The 21,503-nt window shown below is 36.0% G+C and overlaps 2 protein-coding genes across 3 annotated transcripts; one reads left to right on the forward strand and one right to left on the reverse strand.

Annotated features, from left to right (window-relative positions):
* The first annotated feature begins 1,820 nt into the window (after positions 1 to 1,820).
* Positions 1,821 to 15,932, forward strand: LOC109044857 (coiled-coil domain-containing protein 33-like). Of its 2 annotated transcripts, none has more exons than XM_042715647.1 (12): positions 1,821 to 2,039; positions 2,168 to 2,334; positions 2,428 to 2,491; positions 8,001 to 8,190; positions 10,155 to 10,243; positions 10,620 to 10,751; positions 12,960 to 13,053; positions 13,247 to 13,371; positions 13,455 to 13,544; positions 13,886 to 14,002; positions 15,039 to 15,116; positions 15,798 to 15,932. In XM_042715647.1, the coding sequence occupies exons 1-11, from the start codon at positions 1,995 to 1,997 to the stop codon at positions 15,099 to 15,101; spliced, it is 1,176 nt and encodes a 391-aa protein (XP_042571581.1). In that variant the 5' UTR covers positions 1,821 to 1,994; the 3' UTR covers positions 15,102 to 15,116; positions 15,798 to 15,932. The 2 variants fall into 2 exon arrangements, with proteins under 2 accessions (XP_042571581.1, XP_042571582.1); XM_042715648.1 differs by having other exon boundaries at positions 1,971 to 2,070.
* LOC109044858 (cholesterol side-chain cleavage enzyme, mitochondrial-like) lies at positions 15,784 to 20,743 on the reverse strand. Its single transcript, XM_042715646.1, has 9 exons — positions 20,425 to 20,743; positions 19,361 to 19,516; positions 19,087 to 19,286; positions 18,294 to 18,497; positions 18,041 to 18,201; positions 17,530 to 17,696; positions 16,302 to 16,380; positions 16,025 to 16,216; positions 15,784 to 15,925 (listed from the first exon to the last, which is right to left on the reverse strand). Exons 1-9 carry the CDS (start codon positions 20,664 to 20,666, stop codon positions 15,803 to 15,805), a joined length of 1,524 nt encoding a protein of 507 aa, XP_042571580.1. The 5' UTR covers positions 20,667 to 20,743; the 3' UTR covers positions 15,784 to 15,802.
* Positions 20,744 to 21,503: the final 760 nt, after the last annotated feature.

Genomic DNA, 21,503 nt, shown 5'->3' on the forward strand with positions numbered 1-21,503 from the left:
CAACATGGCAGGCCAAAGCCCATCAAGAGCACTGTGGAGAATTCCTCAACCGCACAAACAATCGACCGCGTGAAAACTGCTGCCAGTCAGATGAAAAATAATAACAGACCGTATGCATCAAATCTAATCCAAACATGAGCCTTATGCTATTCATATGACAATGTGCCTTATTTCTTTTTAATTAATAAAAAATAATTATATGTCAATTTGTTGATGTCTGAGCAAGTATTTTGGGTGTATTTTAGACCTCAGACATTCCTCTGAGGCTTAAAATATTAGCCATCATAAGCAAGATCTAATAAAGTAAATATTACTCCTCCAAAGCGACTGCTTTAATTCCTAATGAATTATTCACTCTGTCCTTGCAGCTATATGCTTTGAAAGAGGCGACGACAGCATCCTGCAGTTCAGAAACCCTTCATTTCACATTCAGAGCAGCAGAACTATCTCTACATCAGGCTCAGCCGAGATCTGATCCGTTTCCGTCAGTCCGGGGCAGATCGGGACAAAGATGTGAGGGGAGAGAGACTGACAGATGGGGTAAGAGGGCTGTGACACCAGATTGGCCGGTGACTGTGGTGTGTGGTACGCTCTGTGCTGTCTTTTTTATGACAGCATCAGTATTCAGCACACAACCTACTAAACACAGCAAATGGGGCTTCAGAAGACTGACAGGACTTCTCCACACGGAGCTCAATTACCCTCAGAGCAGGACGACGTCTCCTGAGTCTTCTTCACCGACACGCTCTCTCAGACTCCTTCACTTCATTTGTCTCCTTTCCCTCTTTGGTTCCTATTTTTTAAATATATTATATTCTTTGACTTAATAATTGAATACCTTTTAGTGTAAAAGGTAACGTAACACAGTCACACCAACCCTATATATATATATATATATATATATATATAGATATTATATAAATAATTTAATAATTGTAAAAATAAATGGTTTAATTAAAAATATTTACTTTATTTTATTTATATTTTACTTTTTTTATAGCAACGCATAACCTCTATATGTAAATGACCCGCGTTATGAATTGATTAACCATACAGTATGTTAATTTCCTCATGGTTCTGACATCATATCCTGATTAACCAGCAGCCTACAGTTGTTTCAGAAAATCTCTCTAATTCCATTATGTCCTTTTAAGCAAAACCTTAATATTCAGAGTTCAGTGGTGTCAGATGATTGTCTAATGATTCATGGTGGTGCTTGATGAATATTAATATGCAGTAACCTTTGGCATGGGGAGAGGAACACATTGTATTTGGAGGCGTACAGGTGTCTTGCTGAGCTGACAGTCACTCGCAGAATAAGGAACAAGCTCCTCACAGCATGAGCACAAGCCATTAGCACTCGCTGCTCATCAATCTCCAGACCAAACCAGAGCCTTTTCAGTAAACAGGATGGTGCCCCTTTAGGACAAAACAGCTATAATTCAATATTATATATATATATATGATATATATATATGTGTGTGTGTGTGTGTGTGTGTGTGTGTGTGTGTGTGTGTGTGTGTGTGTGTGTGTGTGTGTGTGTGTGTTTGTGCGCGTGCTTGTTGTTTTTCTGGATTCACATGCACACTACTGTTAACATTTTTATTTTATTCTGATTTCCAAAGGATCTTGTGACACTGAAGACTGCCAGCTTTGCATCACAGGAATAAATTACATTTGAACATATTCAAATAGAAACCCATAAAACAGATCATGTCTGATTACAACTGACTAAATAATTGTAATTTGATTTGAAATTAATAATTTTATTCATACATTTATCATTATCATTATTATTTTTCTACAATGTATCTATGAGAACTTGATCAACATCATAATTGTGTGTTCTGTTTAGCAGCTATTAAGTTGCTAGGCAGGATTTGTGTTGTGGAAACCCAAGGTCTGGTTGCTAACATAGTCAGAGCTGTCACTTCATCCAGCCATCCGTTCAGCTGTTTAATATTCCTGTGAAGAGCTCTGAACCATCCAGCCTCATGCAGAACTCAGAGAAACCACCGGATGAACCTGCGGGCGCACAGGTAACCTGCCAGCAGACTCTGCAGCTCCGATGTAATTTACTACTGACCATGCTGTTGAAACTACAGCCTGATTTTCAGCTATCGCTACTGCTTTTTGTTATTAAACATACTGTTTGTTTTTCTCTCAGATGGAAAGGGATTCCTATGATTTGCCGTCACATGACGCTCTCTCAAAGATACTGCCAGAGTATCTGCACCTCCTCAAAAAGCCTAAAACTCAGACCAGGACAGAATCTATACCACAGAAAAAGTCTCAGCTCAACCGAACATTTGATGTTCATTCACCTCTCAAAAGGTAAATGAGTATCACATGATGTTTACTACACTTATCAATTTGATTTGAACCTATTATTACGTTTATTTGTTGTTGTAAATAATTACTTTTCAGTCCACCAATACCTGTTTTTGAAGATGCCCCTCATGCAGGTGAAGACACTGAACATCAAACTAAAGTGAGTAACAAAACTGTAGATTTCTATTGACTATTACTGCTAGACGTTTCCCAGAAGTTCTGCGTTTCCACAAAAAGATTTTCATTCTTCAGAACCAGACTATCAGCTACTGGCACAAAGTCTGGTTCACTTTCCATCTTTAAAGAATAGTTCACCTAAAAATGAAAACTTACTCACCCTCAGGCCATCCTGAGGCCTAAGTGTGAGTACATTTTCATAAAATGTTCCAGTGAACTCTTCCTTTTAGCCCAAAGCATCCTTCACATTTGACGTGACCACATATGCATAGCTTTCTTCAAAGTGTTCTCCATTCAGTAGCGTGCACAAACACAGGTGCTCGACACGAGCATTTGAAAGATTCATTCTTGTTCAGTGTTTGCGCTGTTTCTCTCCAGAAGTTATGAGCGATTAAATTGTCTTTGTACTCGTTTAAACTAGAGAATAACAAGAATCTCTTAACTGATTCATCTCTTTTGTTGCTATTTTGATTGCGAAACAGTAGGCCACTAAGTAACTAACTAATTAGTTAGTTGGCTTTTCTTTTCTCATCATGACTGAATCATCGCAAAGCATCCCGCAGAGAAACAAAGAGAGAAAGGCAGGCCGGCCCATATGTGCTTTTATAATGTGATTGTTTGGAGCAACAATACAGACTACAGAGGGTTTGCAGGGACCAATCTCTCTCTCCATTCACTCTTTCATTGGGTTGAGATGATTCCCTCCGTCTCGTCCCCTCCGAGGGGCCCATCTCATCACCGATCATCATTCTCACCTTGCATGTGTGCCCTTTCAATTAAGCGCTCAATTTCTTTCAGACGACCCCAGGGAGCCACTAGCACACTGGCCCAGATTGGAATCGCCTAATCGGTCCCTCTCCCGCCCCTCCCATTTCTGCACACCCGACCCCCCATGTGTCTCTCTGACGGACCTCCTTCCTGCACACAGTGACCCTGAGCGAAAAGCAGACGCCTCGTGGCATGTTACATGACGTGCGACATATGACTATCACAAAAGCACAAAAGGATGCTGGGAAGTGCGGCACATCCCACAATGCCCCTGGTCTGCTGTCTGTTTAGGACAATGCTAATGTCTCAATGCCATTGTTCAAATAAAGACATGTCGACAAATTTAGATGTGCCAAAATGACCCATTGATCCTAATTGTGTGAGTATACCCTTGTGAAAAAGAAGTACACTTAGCATACTTTTAAAAAGAGTACTTATTATGGAATTAATATACTTCAAGTGTGAACTGAATGTAATGTTTTCAGGCACTTAATTGCATGTTAATTGAAATCGCATGACATGTATTAGAGTTTGAATTTATATAAAATGCAATTAGTTGAACTCAAGAGTGTTTTTTGATATACTTAGAACTTTACTTTATTGTCTTAGAAATATTGTTTATATACATTTATAGTAAACTAAAATATACTTTCATGTAATTTCTGTTTAAACGTGTATGTCATGTATTTATTATAACACTAACATTTTAAATGATAATCAATATACTTTAGTATGTTAGTAAACCAATCAAATTAAGTAAAGCACAATAAAAAGATAATAAAAGATAAGTAAAACTTTTGCTTTGACATTTACAGGGTGCACTTTTTAAAAGTGTACTTAAGTGTGTTAGAAGATATACTTAAGTGTGTCATGAAAGTGTGTCTCTTTAAGTATTTAAGTTTTATTTGTATAGCGCTTTTTACGATACAAATCATTACAAAGCAACTTTACAGAAAATTAAGTTTCTACAATATTTAGTAGTAGCTTATCAGTGGTGACTGTCAGTTCATGTGCATATAGCAGAAATGTTCAGAAAAAATCCATAAAAAGACGTAAACAAACAGACGATTAACACTATTAACAGCAATTATGCAAATCAAACTTATAGCAAAATGTGGTAGTTCTGTATGTTGTCTCTGGGTTAGCATCATCTGAGGTCCTCTGAGGGGGCTGGCATCATCTCTTCTCAGGTGTTCTGGATCCAGACTGGAGCTTGTGTAAATCCTAGTTACCACGGGATGTAAATCCCGTGGCAAAGCAGAGAAACAAATAGACACATAATTAGCGTAGCTGCTGTTCCAGCCAAGTAAAATTAATTCGTTTAACCCAAGCTAAAGAATAATGAGCATTTGATCAGATATAACTGCAGTCCAAAATTATGAGATGCATTATTTGAATGCTTGGCCAAAGAGGTGTGTTTTTAATCTAGATTTAAACAGAGAGAGTGTGTCTGAGCCCCGAACATTATCAGGAAAGGCTATTCCAGAGTTTGGGAGCCAAATGCGAAAAAGCTCTACCTCCTTTAGTGGACTTTGCTATCCTAGGTACTATCAAAAGTCCAGCGTTTTTTGACCTTAGGGAGCGTGATGGGTTGTAGCGTGGTAGAAAACTAGTTAGGTACGCAGGAGCTAAGCCATTAAGGGCCTTATAAGTAAGTAATAATATTTTGTAACTGATACGGAACTTAATAGGTAGCCAGTGCAGAGACTGTAGTATTGGGGGGTAATATGATCATATTTTCTTGACCTGGTAAGGGACTCTAGCCGCTGCATTTTGGACTACCTGTAGCTTGTTTATTGAGGATGCAGGACAACCACCTAGCAGTGCATTACAATAGTCCAGTCTAGAGGTCATGAATGCATGAACTAGCTTTTCTGCATCAGGAACAGGTAACATGTTTCGTAGCTTGGCAATGTTTCTAAGATGGAAGAATGCTGTTTTTGTAACATGGGAAATAAGATTTTCAAAAGACAAGTTACTGTCTAATATAACACCCAGATTTTTGACAGTAGAGGAAGTAACAGTACATCCGTCTAGTTGCAAATTGTAACCTTAGTTCAATAAGTAATATCTCTGTCTTATACGAATCTAATAGGAGAAAATGATTGGTCATCCAATCTTTTACATTTTTAACACACTCTGTTAGCTTGGATAATTTAAAAGTTTCACCTGGTCTTGTTGAGTATCATCCGCATAACAGTGGAAACTAATCCTGTATTTTCTAATAATATTACCAAGGGGCAACATGTATATTGAAAATAGCAGAGGACCTAGGACAGATCCTTGTGGCACTCCATATTTTACTGGTGATAAATGAGATGACTCCCCATTTAGATAAACAAAGTGGTAGCGATCGGACAGTTAGGATCTAAACCATCTTAAAGCCTGCCCTTGGATACCTGTATAGTTTTGTAATCTATCTATGAGTATGTCGTGATCTATGGTGTCAAACGCAGCACTAAGATCAAGTAAAACTAGCAATGAGATGCAGCCTTGGTCTGATGCAAGAAGCAAGTCATTTGTAATTTTAACAAGTGCAGTTTCTGTGCTATGATGGGGCCTGAAACCCGACCGAAATTCTTCATAGAGATCATTTTTTTGCAGGAAGGAGCACAATTGAGCAGACACATCTTTTTCTAAAATTTTTAGACATAAATGGAAGATTTGAAATGGGTCTGTAATTTGCCAGTTCCCTAGGATCTAGTTGTGGTTTCTTAATAAGAGGCTTAATAACCGCCAGCTTGAATGGTTTTGGGACGTGACCTAAATATAACGACGAGTTAATAATATTGAGAAGCGGTTTTTCTGCTACAGGTAACAACTCTTTCAGTAATTTAGTGGGTACAGGATCTAATAAACATGCTGTTGGTTTAGATGCAGTGATAAGTTTATTTAGCTGTTCCTGTCCTATAGTTGTAAAGCACTGCAGTTTATCTTTGGGTGCGATAGATAAACCTAAAGTATTAGACGCTGTAGAATCTACATTTGTTATTGTATTTCTGATGTTATCTATTTTATCAGTGAAGAAATTCATAAAGTCATTACTATTTAACTGTGAGGGAATATTTAGATCGGGTGGCGTCTGGTTATTTGTTAATCTAGCCACTGTGCTAAATAAAAACCTTGGATTGTTTTGATTGTTTTCTATGAGTTATGCAAGTACAACCTTTTTAAAATATACTTTTAAGATTTGAAGTACACTACAGGTACACATTCAATACAATAGCTTATTTTTCACAAGGGTATATGACTGTGACGGTATGATTTTAGCTCTATCTAGCTCTGTTGTGATACTGTCTGCCTGCACATTTTGATCAATGTCCAGCAGTTTCAGAAAAGGGATTCTGGGGGAAAAAATACCTTTGACTCGGTGGATTTCATCCTAATCCCGTCTATATCCTCTGTGTACCACTTGGGTTTATATCTGCCAGAAACTACAGCCCCAGGATTGATTTCTTTCTACTAGCATGAAGCCTTTTCAGCCTGACTGATAGTAGGACACCGGCTGTTTTAACCCAAACACTATTTAAAGTGACAGTTTAGGCTATTTGTCTGGCCTTTTAAAATGATTAAATGGTTTAAGCAAAACATTCAAATGAATGTTAATTAGGCAGATAGTCGAGTTCAGACAAATGTCACATACAAACAGTCTGATGTTAATTCTGTTTTGACGCTGTGAAGCCCTCAGCATCTCGACTGAACATGTGACTTTGATTCCACCTAGTGGTGGGAAACTGCTAGGTAGCGCCATATTTAATTAATATTATTTTTATTTTTAATTTTTTTTTGACAGGAATGAAAACGTGGCTGTGAGGGACTGAAGTACAGAGCGTTCAGTGGATTGCACTGTTGTTTCAACATACGGATTGTTCAGCTGACAAAATGTCTTACAAAAAAATAATAATAATAACATTCAGTGGACAAAAATCCCTAATACAGTTACAATACAATACAATACAATACGAATGCAGGATCTTTAAACTTGTTGATGGTGACCCCCGAATATCATGGTTACCTTGTGATGATGAACACCCTTACCAAAATATACAGGCAGCTATAATTCATTTATTTTAATTAAAATTATTCATTAAAAGAATAAATATTAGCGAAATCTGGGGAATGTAAAAAAAAAAAAAAATCATTAATATTTTAAGTGTACATTTTACCTTTGAGAACCTTAAATAGTAATTGTTTTGTTTTAATAGTATCATTATTTTATTTATTTATTTTATTTTATATTTTATTTTTATTTTTATATATATATATATATATATATATATATATATATATATATATATATATATATATATATATATATATATATATATATTATTAATTTTTTTGCAGACCCCTAGCACCACCTTCATTAAGGAATCTTGAGTATTAAAGCTTTCAAATGTTGTCATTATGAATTAATAATTGATGATTAAAAAATCTATTGCTCTTATCTCAATAAAGTCAATGTTAAGATAAACAGCAAAGCACATGAAAGATCAATAGCATACTTTGAGCCATTGTGGAGTACAAACTGAGAAAAAACTGTGGTATATACAGGAAATACCATGGTATCTCCATCTGATACCATCCTAATTTCTAGGGCTAGGTTTCTTCTGTTCTTGTAATTAAGGCTGTAATATACTTATTGGAATTTGCTAAATGGAAAGTAATTGAAATCCATATTTGCAGGTCATGTATGTACAAATCCATTTTTATTTCTCCTGCAGGAGCTGGAAAACTATCGCATGGCGATGCATAAGATGGCGGATGACATCCTGTCGCTGCGCTCTCAGGTGAGCACACTGGAGTCTGAGAACAGTCAGCTGCGGCGGGACCTGTCCCTGAAGCAGGACCTCACCCTGCTGGACGACACCGACATTGACGTCATGACCAAGACCGAGATTGCTGACCGGATCGGTATAATTCCTCCCTCTATAATCTCATTTAAGCATAAAGATTAGTCAAGGCATTGTTCTAATGCATATACACCTCAGCAGTTAACCTTAGCTGATCACCAGCCACAGATAATGCTGCCATTTCTTCAGCCCTTTTAGTAAACTCTTACCACCACCAATATTAACTAGCTGGTAACCAGTCGAAATCATCCCAGGTAGAAAACCCTTCGACATAAGATTTTCATTTCTAAATTATAAGGTTCCTCACTAAATGGAAACAAATATTACTGGGACAGTTCCTGCTTTGTTTGTTACTACAGTTAACAGGGAATATAATGCAATTATTATTATCATTATTATTTTATTATTATTGTTAGTATTCTTGTAAGGTGTTTAAATATTGCTGGAACACTTTGGCTGAATGTGTTAGATAAAGTGGGATTCAGGTAAAGTGGGCTGACCTTTAACCTTCAGTAATTATACTCAAATTCATAAAATAAATAGACATTCACTGGTTATTTTACAGATGACGTACAGTATAATTAACTTTTTTAGAAAACAGAAATGAGTCTGCAGTCAGGAAATTCAAGTTAGAGATGGAAGAAAGGAAAGAGAGAATAGAAAGAAAGTCGAGGCATTATGTTCAGTTTGTGGAGTGAAGAAAGGATGAAAGGAGCAAAATGTAGATGCAGAATATAAAGCTTGTAATATTTGAAGACAATTAAAGTCATTTAAAGTGTTTAGAAAACATAGACAGAAAAACATTTTTACATATGGTTACCATTTTAAATGTTTTTTTACCTATTTATTGTTGCTTGTGTTATAGTCACAATTTAATATATTGTAGAGTTCATGTTTTATCAATATTCTGATTTCTGAATTTTCTGATATTCAGATTTCATCAAATGTAATGTTCTTTCAGCTCTTTGAAATTTCACGTGTGAAATGAGACGAGGATTTACACATAATTTATTTTACTTATAACCTATAGGTTATATAATTTTGGGTTTGTTAAATACGTTTGTCTGATAATATGTGTTAAAATATTATGTGTTTTTAATTAAGATGCAGAATAATTTTTGATAAATAAGGAATGTCCCACTTACCTGAAAATACATTTGCAAAATGTTTATTGGTATATAGCTTGCAAATTACACTTTATATGAAATATATTCAAAATGAAATATTAAAGCTGGACCTTAAAGTATGAATTAGCAATAGTTAGCTTGCTTGGCTAACGCCACTGTTTCTCATACTGATATTATGGAGAGATGGCGTATACATTTGTACATGCAAAAAGAATTAAAGGCCATCAGACAAAAGTTACTATCACATTATAAAATTACAAATATAGTATGTACATACCAGAACATAATTTACTGACGTGATTTGCACAGGTGTCATGTTCTCACTGAGCCGTGCTGAGGACTGATAAGACTTCTCATTTGGCAAAAGGAAATCTGATAAGCACTTACTGTCTTATCTGCTGAAGGACAGTTTGTGTCCCTCACACACTCACACACACACAAACTCAAGGCTCCGCTTGAAGGACACGTCAAATACCTTTGAGGCCTTCAAAGCAAATGCAGGCCTTAATTTCCTCTCTATGGTGAATGCACTGCGTGGCTTTCAGGGGTTTAGATAATGTCGGGAATGTTTTCTCAAAAAAAATCTCCACAGTGTCATGGTCACACCATTTGTTGATGTTTTTGCAGTCCTCCGAAAGTGACATACAGCCAAGTATGATAACCCATACTCAGAATTCGTGCCATGCATTTAACCCATCCAAAGTGCACACACACAGTAGTGAACACACACACACCGTGAACACACACCCGGAGCAGTGGCCAGCCATTTATGCTGCTATATACATTAGACAATGCTATATCTATATATATATATATATATATATATAAATATATATTATATATATATATATATGTTCTCTATGGCTTTTTTTTTTTTTTTTTTTTTTTTTTTTTGCAGCCTCTCTGAAGTTCAAACTGTCCAGTGAAAGCAGCAAAGCAGTCGCCCAGAAGGACAGAATCCAACAGCTTCAAAATGAGCTCATCAGGGTGGGTCAATCAAGACTACTTTCCCTCAGATCATTTAAAGTTTTTAATAAAGGCAGCAGCAGTGCTCAGAGACCATCTGTTTCCTCTTTGAAACTCAAGGGGTCCATTGACTGGCATACAATTGTGATGTTTGCTGGCAGTAAGGAGATGCTGTATCAAATGCATTAATGGTTTTCTCCCAAGATCATTGATTGTATCAGGTCATTGAATTTGTCTCCAGACTGCATGGCATATTGCTTGTTGCATTTGATACAAATCTGAAAAATACACAAGGCAAGCAGAAGTCCTATTAGACCCCTGGCTATTGAGTTAACCCACTGCATGAACTCATTAGGGTTGTGTGCAGAGTTTTAGCTCTTTATTTTAATTATTGCAGAAGAACGACATTGAGAAAGAGTTTGTCCAGCTGCAGAGAGCACATCAACAGCAGCAGGCTGTGCTAAAGAAATATCAGGCCCGTAGCGGTAAAATATCTGCACTGGAGGATACAGTCCGCCAACAAGAAAAGGTATTTGGCTGTTCTGTACATGTACAACATGCTGGGTTTTTTTTAAAATTAATTTTATATTTTATTTTGAACAATCAAGCTATAAATACACTTCTCGGTTTGTTTGAGCATCCCAATCAGAGCAACCAATTTCACAAGTTTGGGACAAAAGAATAATAAAAAAATAATAATAAAAATAATTTTTCATAATTTCTCATTCCAATGTAATTCAGTGGTGTTATTTTAATATTATTTGTATCTTATTAAAATATTTATTACAAAAACAAAATTATAAATGCAACACTTTTGTTTTTGCTCATATTTTTTATGAGCTGAACTCAAAGATCTAAGACTTTTGTTCACAAATCTGTCTAAATCTGTGTTAGTGAGCACTTCTCCTTTGCCGAGATAGGTGTGACATATCAAGATGCTGATTAGACAGCATGATTATTGCACAGGTGTGCTTTAGGCTGGCCACAGTAAAAGGCCACTCTAAAATGTGTAGTTTTACAATGCCACAGATGTCGCAAGTTTTGAGGGAGCGTGCAATTGGCATGCTGACTGCAGGAATGTCCACCAGAGCTGTTGCCCGTGAATTGAATGTTCATTTCTCTACCATAAGCCGTCTCCAAAGGCGTTTCAGAGAATTTTGCAGTACATCCAACCGGCCTCACAACCCAGACCACGTGTAACCACACCAGCCCAGGACCTCCACATCCAGCATCTTCACCTCCAAGATCATCTGAGACCAGCCACCCAGACAGCTGCTGCAACAATCAGTTTGCATAACCAAAGAATTTCTGCACAAACTGTCTCAGGGAAGCTCATCTGCATGCTCATCGTCCTCATCGGGGTCTTGACCTGACTGCAGTTCGTCGTCGTAACCGACTTGGGTGGGCAAATGCTCACATTCGATGGCATCTGGCACTTTGGAGAGGTGAACGGATGAATCCCGGTTTTCACTGTACAGGGCAGATGGCAGACAGCGTTTATGGCGTCATGTGGGTGAGCGGTTTGCTGATGTCAACGCTGTGGATCAAGTGGCCCATGGTGACGGTGGGGTTATGGTATGGGCAGGCATATGTTATGGACAACGAACGCAGGTGCATTTTACTGATGGCATTTTGAATGCACAGAAATACCGTGATGAGATCCTGAGGCCCACTGTTGTGCCATTCATCCACGACCATCACCTCATGTTGCAGCATCATAATACACGGCCCCATGTTGCAAGGATCTGTACACAATTCCTGGAAGCTGAAAACATCCCAGTTCTTCCATGGCCAGCATACTCACCAGACATGTCACCCATTGAGCATGTTTGGGATGCTCTGGATCGGCGTATACGACAGCGTGTTCCAGTTCCTGCCAATATCCAGTAACTTCGCACAGCCATCGAAGAGGAGTGAACCAACATTCCACAGGCCACAGTCAACAACCTGATCAATGCAAAGGAGATGTGTTCCACTGCATGAGGCAAATGGTGGTCACACCAGATACTGGCTGGTTTTCAGACCCCCCGTGACCCCCTAATAGAGTAAAACTGCACATTTTAGAGTGGCCTTTTATTGTGGCCAGCCTAAGGCACACCTGTGCAATAATCATGCTGTCTAATCAGCATCCTGATATGCCACACCTGTGAGGTGGATGGATTATCTCGGCAAAGAAGTGCTCACTAACACCGATTTAGACATTTTTGTGAACAATACTTGAGAGAAATACGCCTTTTGTATATATAGAAAAACTCTTAGATCTTTGAGTTATGCTCATTTCCATATTAAATTTCTATTTTATTTCTATTTATTTTGTATTTTTAATAGTAATTTTTATTAGTTTTAGTTTACAACATTGCATTTAAAAAAAAATCACATTCTACTTTAAAAAAATTATTACATATATGTTTTATAAAATATAAAGTAGCCGTCTCAGCTGCTTTTCTTCATAGAATGAAGAACTCTTTAAAAAAAAAAACATACAGACAGCATGAAATTAATCCATGCCCTCTGAAGCTATATGACAGCTTTTAGTGAAAAAAAAATTGCATTTAATAAAAAATAATTATTATACATTAAATATATTTATCTTCTACTTTGTTCACTTATGTGGTTCATGAAAAAATCTCGCATTTACTTGGTTGCTTTAAAAGAATGGTTGTTTGAACTATTCCTTTACATATCTAACAAGTATCTAATGCATAATGTATTGTATTTGTTTAAATTCACTGAGCAGGTCATTGAGAAGATGGAGAAAATATTGGATGCAAAACTGAAGGAAAGAAATAAAGAGAATTCAGAGAAGAAGAGAGCAGTCGTGAAACATAATGGTGTGTGTCTTCTTCTCACCTGCTTTTGGTGTAACTACACACACAAACCATATTAAATCAATTTCAATTTTAATTAATTAGGCAAAGTCATTAGCAGTTGTAGTGCTCATCCTGGAAATTTGGGTTTTATTCAGGCCTGCGTCAAAAGCCCACAAAAAAATGACTGACAGGTAAACATGCTGTGTTTGAATAGATGAAGAGAAGCTCAAGAGGAGAGAGATCGAGTCTGTGCTGGCGGCAGAAAACTCTAGACTCAGAGCAGAGCTGGACAGACTGCGTAATCTACCGCCACCTGTCATCATTCAGCAGCCTGTGCAGGTAAACCCGAGACCACCGCTCGTTACACCCTAAACATGCTGCATGAACAAAACTCTTTATTGTATTAATGCTTCTGATCTCAGTCTCTTCAGCCTTTCTCAGACCGCGAGAAGCTGGAGTTATTGACACAGCTGGCGAGAGCTGAGGGTCGAATCCAGACACTGGAACAACAGGTTTGATCTTTAATGCTGTCAGAAGACATTTCACTTCCATACATAGTGTAAATTATGGGATGGGCTGTGGTGCAGTGGTTGGTGCAAAAGCTCTTGACACATTGAGTTGTGGTGATCGTGTTGGTGATCATGTTTGTGCTTTCTGTTCCCAATAAATTATGTATCACTTCATGAAATGCTGAAATTTACACAATCAGCAGTTCCCTTTTGAAGCAAATTCAAGTAAAGTATTCAAGTAAAGTAGCCACAAACTGTATGTTTTTGTTCACACAAATATTGGAATAAGACATTCCATGCAACACAAGAAATTGTAATAAACGTTTTGTGCACCTTTGATTCAGCTGAAAGAAAACTCCAGACAGTGGGGGAAAGAAAAACAAGAGATGTTGACCAGACTCAGTGAATATGAACATGGATTCGCTCGAACATCAACCATGATTCTTCATGATCTGTCCGTGGTATGTATGACTGCTTTGTGTATTTAAACACAATAATATTAGTAATAATAATAGTAATTCGACCTAGGAAATGTATATCTATTTCAGTTATGGAACTCTAGTTGGTTGAGGCTTTCAAGTTATACAGGGATTTCCAGCCTCAATGTCTGTCCAAACTTGAAAAAGGCTTCAGTGAACATTAAAAGGCGCATGGAATAACTCAAAACATCTGATATTTGATCACCGAAGCAATTTATTGAAGATCTTCCACAAAACATGTTGATCTTCTTAATTCATTTGCTTAAATTCAGTGCTTAATTCAGAGGTTTAGCTTAATAACCAATCCAGAAAAACACGAATCATACAAAAATATTATTAGGCCTATATGAGTTAGCACACACAGTTTTGAGATCAATAAATACATTGAAAAAAACATTGTGGCTTTTCCCAGTCGGCCTCCAATTATTTCCACACAAGGTTCCAGCTTCTTTACTTCTCCCACGTTGCACTATGTGTTCACAACCAATCGTTTTCATTCTTTTGATCTCAGGGCTAAATTCATTTTATCCAGTAGATTTTTTCTTTAATTCCAAATTTGGCTCAACAGGGGCTGATATGCCCTTTACATGCAATCTGCTAACAATTAATACATGGCACAAGCTGGTTGATCTGATTGGTTGATTCTGCAGCCAATGAGCTTGCTTTCTTAACATTTAAATAAACAGTTTTTTACTGTAAGCTGGTCCTGCAGCGGTATCAGTTTATCTGAAACCCTCCACCTCCCCCAGCACCACCTGTCTAATGGATTTATGAATGCCTATTCATGCCTATTCACAGCAGCATATCTTACTTGCTCACAGGAGCATGTCTGTGTATCTATAAGCAGTAGCAAGTCCATACTTGCATGCGTAGCATGTCTAGTCATATAAAACCAAATAAATTCACATTGTCACATCCATTAACATGCAGTAACTATTCTGAGAGTTGTCATGATTGAACTATACTATACTAATGGTATCATCTATTGAAGAAGTCATCCTTTTTTATTTCTTAACAGAAAAGTTTGACTGATTCTGAGCTGGGACATACTCGACACAGGCAACTGGAACCTCTAAAGTGACCACATCTCATCAGTGTTAGTATTGTAACAATTACTGTGGAAAAGAATCTGTGTATTTCTCTACATAAGAAAAATTATAACATTTATAGTAATGTAATTTATTTTCTTTTATTCATTCAAAACATTACAGAATAGTTTCAAGTCATTTTATAATATATATATATATATATATATATATATACTTTAGAATACTTGGATTTTTTTTTATTATTATTTGCTTTTCTGAAATACATATAACAAGACAGCCTAGTACCAGTCAATAGTTTGGGCACACCTTCTATACTCACTTTTATTATTAATATTTGAAAATTATAGAAATGTAAAAATACCAAGAAAAAAATCGATTTTAGGTTCTCAAAATATTTGACCTTTTTTGTCATTTACTCACCTTCAAACCAAAACTTTTCTTTCTTCTGTGGAACACAAAAGAAGATTCTTAAAAAAAAGACTTTCCCAGCATTCTTTAAAATATATTCTGTACTCCACAGAAGAAGAAAAAACTCATACAGGTTTGAAACGACATGAGGGTGAGTAAATGATGACAGAACTTTCATTTTTATTTGAACTAAAATCACAAATAAACAAACTGAGTCCAAACATTTGACAGGCATTTCATCTCAGAGTTAAATTTTTTTTTCATCTTCAAAGCTCAGTGTTCCATCCAGTTCTGTCTTTGACATCATTTCCTGTTTACAGCTCCGCTATCTGCTGGCGTTCAGCGGTTTGATGGTGAGCATGATGGGCTTCTCGGGCAGCAAGATGAGCTCAAACGTGCTCCTGACCTCCACCTGCCTCTGCTTCTCAAACCTGAAGTTCTCCAGCATCTATAAAGATGACAAAACAACAAATAATAAAGAAAATCCACCAATATTGTTTTAACAGTTAAGAGGATATGATGTTCCTCCCTTTAGAAATCCACATACGTGAATAAGGAAGAGCTGCATCTCGGTCTCAGCGATCCTGCGGCCCAGACACTGGCGTGGTCCGAAGCCGAAGCTCAGGCTCCTGAAGTAGTGGCTCTGGGATCGGAGCCAGCGAGAGGGACGGTACTGCTCAGGGTGCGGGAAGATCCGGTGATCACGACCCATAGCGTAGAGACCCAGCTGAACTAAGGTCTGATGCACACAGAAAGAAGAACCCATGAAAACAGACACACAAACAATTGAATTCTGTCAGTGATTTCCTCAAATTCACGCTCACCCCAGCTGGAATGTGGTAATTTTGAAGGACAATGTCTTCAGTTATGTATCTTTGTAGACTCACTGCTACAGGATGTAACTCAAAAGAGAGTTAATGATTTTAGATAAGATAAAGCCAGCTGCTAGACACATTTTTTATTTGATTTGTGGGTGTTTATGAGTACTTTTGGCCTTGTAAACTAATGAACTCTCTTACGATATAATTTTTACACACTATTTAATCTAAGCATGCTCACCAGTCTGACACTGTTTGTATCATTAGTAACTAAGAAAACTAGCAAACTTTTTGAGAAAGTCATTAGTTTCATAATTGTCAGTTGTGGTGAAATTGACAACAATGAACATTAAATATTGAAATGTTTTTTTCGTTGTCACTTTAAAAGACTTTTTTGAAAACATAATATTTTTATGATGGATCTTTGTAGTTTAAGATTGAAAGTCTGAGTCTATTACACATGTAAATCAATAAAATCTATGTGTTAAAGACATTTGAAAAAGTTTTAATCAAAAAAGGTGATGATGATGATGATAGCCCAGGTGATAAAAAGTAACACAAAAGTAATGTAATGCATTACTTTCCATAAAAGTAACTTTCCCCAACACTGAATATGCTGACATATTATTATGAAACAAACTGTAAAAATGATTTTTCAAAGTAAATAAATATTATTGAAACACAATTTTACAAGACAATAATGTTTCACTCTTTCTACTTCAACATGTCATGTTTAATTCAACGTTTCTTGCCATTTTCTGTAATCATTTGTGTAATTTACTAGAAGTTTCTGAGTGAAAATTGTTTCTACACTTATTTTTGTTTGTTTTTTAGTGTAGTGCAAATGTGATGCATTTGTTTTCAGGATTCTTTGAAGAATAGAACATTCAAAGCAACATCTATTTAAATAATAATTTAATATTATAAATGCATTCACATACATTTAATGCATTCTTGCTGAAAAGAAGTATTAATAAATTTAAAAAAAGAAAAATATCTTACTCACTCCAGACTTTTACACAGTAAAGTGTTTAAGATATAAAGGTTTCCAAGACCATTTTACTTTAACTTTGAAGAAAACAGAAAATAGAAGGCACACCTAGGCTCTAGAAATACAAAAAATTCATAACAGACTATCACACAAGTGATGTTTCGAGCACCCTGTTGGAGAATTTTTTCCAGTGATGTGTGTGCTTTTACTTTGATTTTGTTTTTACTTGAACAGAAATTGTACCTCAGAGTTTCCTTCAAGGCTCCTTTAAGCAGAGGAACCATCTTGAGCATCTGCACCACGTCTCCTTTAGAGGCGATACGAGCGGCTGAGATTTCGGCCCGGATCTCCTCCTGCAGGTCCGGATGTCGCGCCAATTCATAGAGCGTCCACAACAGTGTGATAGAGGTCTAACACACACAAATATTTCGATTAAAGGGATATTTCACACAAAAATACAAATTCTGTCATCATTTACTCACCCGCATGTCATTCCAAACCTGCATGAGTTTCTTCTGCTAAGCACAAAAGATGTTTTGAAGAATGTTGGGAACCAAACAGTTGATGGTAGCCATTGACTTCCATAGTATTTTTTCCTGTAGAAGTCAATGGCTGCTGGCAACTGTTTGGTTCCCAACATTCTTTAAAAAAATATCTTCTTTTGTTCTCAGCAGAAGAGTAAATGAACTCAATGCAGGGGAGTAAATGATGAAATTTTGTTCTTTGGTTCTCTAGCACTGATTATTTCTCGTACCGTGTCCACACCGCCGGCCATCAGCTCTGTGATACTGGCCTTTATGTCCTCGATGGACAGTTTGTCCAGCATTAGGAGGCTGGCCAGCACACCAGGGTACTTCCCACTGGCTTCTGGATTTTTCCTCAGCTGTCTGTAGATACTCTGGATACATCGGTCGGCTTTGGAAAACCACGGTGAAGCATGAAAATTCAGGAGGAAGTGTTTCCCACCAAAAACCCCAGCATGAGTTTTATTAAGAGTGTGGTGTTACCCTGGTTAAAGATGCCGTCCCAGGCCTCCACGTGGTCCTTCCAGATTCTGGCCCCTGTGTGGCGGAGCAGGGCCGGCGGGAGGTACAGCATGGGTGAGGTGGTCTTAAACATGAGGGTGATGCAGTCGATGAAGTGCTGGGCGTCTGGATCGATGTAGTCCAACAGCAGACCCAAACGCTCGCCGTACAACACATGACTCACCGCTGACAGAAACACACACACACCAAACACTCAACACTGGTCATTTGATCAAGTTTTAGGTAAAGCTCAAAGGCCAACATATATATATCTTTTTTATATATATATATATATTTGAAAAAATATTGCTGCCTAAGATCAAGAAGTGTTTTATTAAGTATGGAAAATACCTTTTTTTAATTCCAGTGGAGAACTGATAAGTAACAGCCATTAAACTGTACACAGTAGGCTGTTTTAATGTAAATATTATTTAATAATTATTATTAAAATGTAATTTAGTAATTATTAAAACAGTATAGGTAATAATTAATATATTTTACAAAATATATGCATAAAATGCATAAATTATTAAATTCTATTATATAATGTAAATATTATATAATGTAATTTTAATATTATTAAATAATTATTTTTAAAATGTAAAAAAAAAATAGTAATTGAAATGATCAAAATATGTGAATAAAAATAAATACATTATTTTCTTATATAATTTTGGATAAAATGTGTGTGTGTGTGTGTGTGTGTGTACACTAGTCACTTTCTTCACTTTTTTGCATTTCAGTGTACAGACAGTAGAGTTGTCTGAAAGCTTACATTCTAGTGCGTACTTGAAGAGCTCATGGGACAGATCTGTGGTCCATTCGTTCTGTCCACTCCTCTCGATCTTCTTATAGACACGAGCCACAAAGTCCTGACCGACCTCATCCAGCAGAGGCACAAAGTTCCCCTGCATCTTTGGAGAAATCACTTCCTTGTTTAGTATGATCCTGTTCGATTTCCAGTCCTCTCCATCTCTGCAGGAACAAATCAATATGTTTTACTGTTGCAGTAAGTGTACTTATATCAGATATGGATAGACGGTGCCTACTTGAGCAGGACGCCATATTTGCGGTTCCTGTAGTCCCTGTAAGAGGTCCACGCTTCCACCCTGAGCCTCTTGGGATAATGACCCTCAGCTTTGAACAGGACAGCAGCGTCTTCAGGCTTGATGATGTTCACACTCTCATAGTATCCAACCTTTTCCCTGTTCATTACAGCCATTATATATGTTTATTTTTTATTTTTTGTATAAAGCTCACCCACCCCACCCACATTATAATAATAATAATAATAATAATAATATAATAATAATAATAAATTATTATTATTATTATTATTATTATTATTATTATTATTAATGTAAACAGAAAATTAAATGTAAATATAAATGCAAATTTAAAAAAAATTATGAAGAAATATCAAATAAAATACATAAATATATTAATTCACAAGTTATTTTAATATACTATTTAATTTTATTTCTAAATTAAAAGTCTTTTTTTCAATGTTTGTGCTGTGGTGTAAAAATATTTAGGGAGGAGAGGAGAGGAGAGGAATTTTGTCGTTATGTGACAAAATAAAACAAAACATGGACTTTAGATACTTCCTCCTGTTTTTTAATAATAATTATTTTTATAATTATATAAATATTTTTATATAACAAAAATATAGTTCTTTTTATAATAAAATAATAATTATTATTATTATTATTTTACAAGTCAATATTATTATTTTAAATGTTTTGTTCAGATCAAATAAAAAAACTTTTAGTACTTTGTATTTCATTAAATCCATTTTTACAAAATAAACATTTTCCAAAAAAAAAAAAAAAAAGTTAGCTGAAAACATCTCAAATGAAAAATTTCACAATTTACTTTTTTACTTTAATCATTAATTATATAATATTATTGTATTGTAATAATATTGTATTTGTATAGTAGTAAAAAAAACAACAACTAAATACTGCTAACTTCTTTCTGCAAGCATGTTTTTGGATATTTTGTTTTGTTTAAATCTGAGAGCTGAACTGAAAATATAATGAAGACGTGTGCAGCATAATAACCTTGTGTATATGGCACAGACTATCATAAGTCTTAATGAATGTCTTTTTACCTGTAAATAGGACCATGCATATTGAAATTGTGCACCATAATCCGGTGGATATTCCTGAGGCCGTCCATTTTCCAGAACGTGTAGAGATTGGCCACGCTGTTCTTCCATTGTCCAGGAATCTCACTGAAGGGCTGTACGGCAGAACTGTCCTTTCTGACTGCAGGTACCCGTCCCGTGTGAGTGGTTCTGACCTGTCTGGACAGACTCTGAGCCAGACGGGCCCTCAGACTACAGCCAGACATCACCTCTCTCACACACTTACTGTCCCGCTCTGCAGCTCCTCTCCAGCAGACTCGTGATCAGCGGCCTTGTGTTTTTATACGATTCCCACTCCACGTCAACGATGATGAAGTGTCCCAAGGACATTTGCAAAGAAACCACCCCAAACTTATTTGGACAAAATTACATATATATATATATATATAATATATATATATATATATTATATATATATATATTATATATATATATATATATATATATATAGATAGATAGATAGATTTGAATGTTTTTAAAAGAAATCTCTTATTGTTCACTAAAGCTGCATTTATTTGGTCAAAACCAGTAATAGTGTGAAATATTACCATGTAAAAAAAACTGTTTTTTATTTCAGATTATTATGAAAAATATTAAAAGTTTGGGGTAAGATTTGAAAGAAAGAAAGAAAGAAAGAAAGAAAGAAAGAAAGAAAGAAAATGAAATTAATATTTTTATTTAGCATGGATGCAAATTGATTGAAAGTAATAATAAAGACATGTTACAGAATATTTTAATATCAAATAAATGCTGAACTTTCAATTCATCAAACAATCCTGAATAAAATGTAACATAGTAACATTAAAAAAATTCCCTAAAAATATTAAGCAATAAGTCCATAAATATATTAAGCAACTGTTTTCAACATTGCTAATAATAAGAACCATTATTAATAATTGAGCACCAATAATAACTGATAATTGAGCAGCAATTCAGCATATCAGAATGATTTCTGAAGAATCATGTGACAGTGAAGACTGGAGTAATGATGCTGGAAATTCAGCTTTGATCACAGGAATAAATTACATATTAACATTTATTAA

Source organism: Cyprinus carpio, chromosome A25, assembly GCF_018340385.1.
Source record: "Cyprinus carpio isolate SPL01 chromosome A25, ASM1834038v1, whole genome shotgun sequence".
NCBI classification, from domain to species: Eukaryota; Metazoa; Chordata; class Actinopteri; order Cypriniformes; family Cyprinidae; genus Cyprinus; species Cyprinus carpio.

Excerpts from the sequence above, each read along its gene's own strand:
- LOC109044858 (XM_042715646.1), bottom strand. The coding sequence starts at position 20,666 with ATGTCTGGCTGTAGTCTGAGGGCCCGTCTGGCTCAGAGTCTGTCCAGA. Across the intron at positions 19,517-20,424 it reads ATGCATGGTCCTATTTACAG|GGAAAAGGTTGGATACTATG; the intron begins GTAAAAAGACAT and ends TGTAATGAACAG. Across the intron at positions 15,926-16,024 it reads TGCAGCTCTTCCTTATTCAC|ATGCTGGAGAACTTCAGGTT; the intron begins GTATGTGGATTT and ends TCATCTTTATAG.
- LOC109044857 (XM_042715647.1), top strand. The coding sequence starts at position 1,995 with ATGCAGAACTCAGAGAAACCACCGGATGAACCTGCGGGCGCACAG. Across the intron at positions 2,040-2,167 it reads ATGAACCTGCGGGCGCACAG|ATGGAAAGGGATTCCTATGA; the intron begins GTAACCTGCCAG and ends TTTTTCTCTCAG. Across the intron at positions 13,545-13,885 it reads TCCAGACACTGGAACAACAG|CTGAAAGAAAACTCCAGACA; the intron begins GTTTGATCTTTA and ends CCTTTGATTCAG.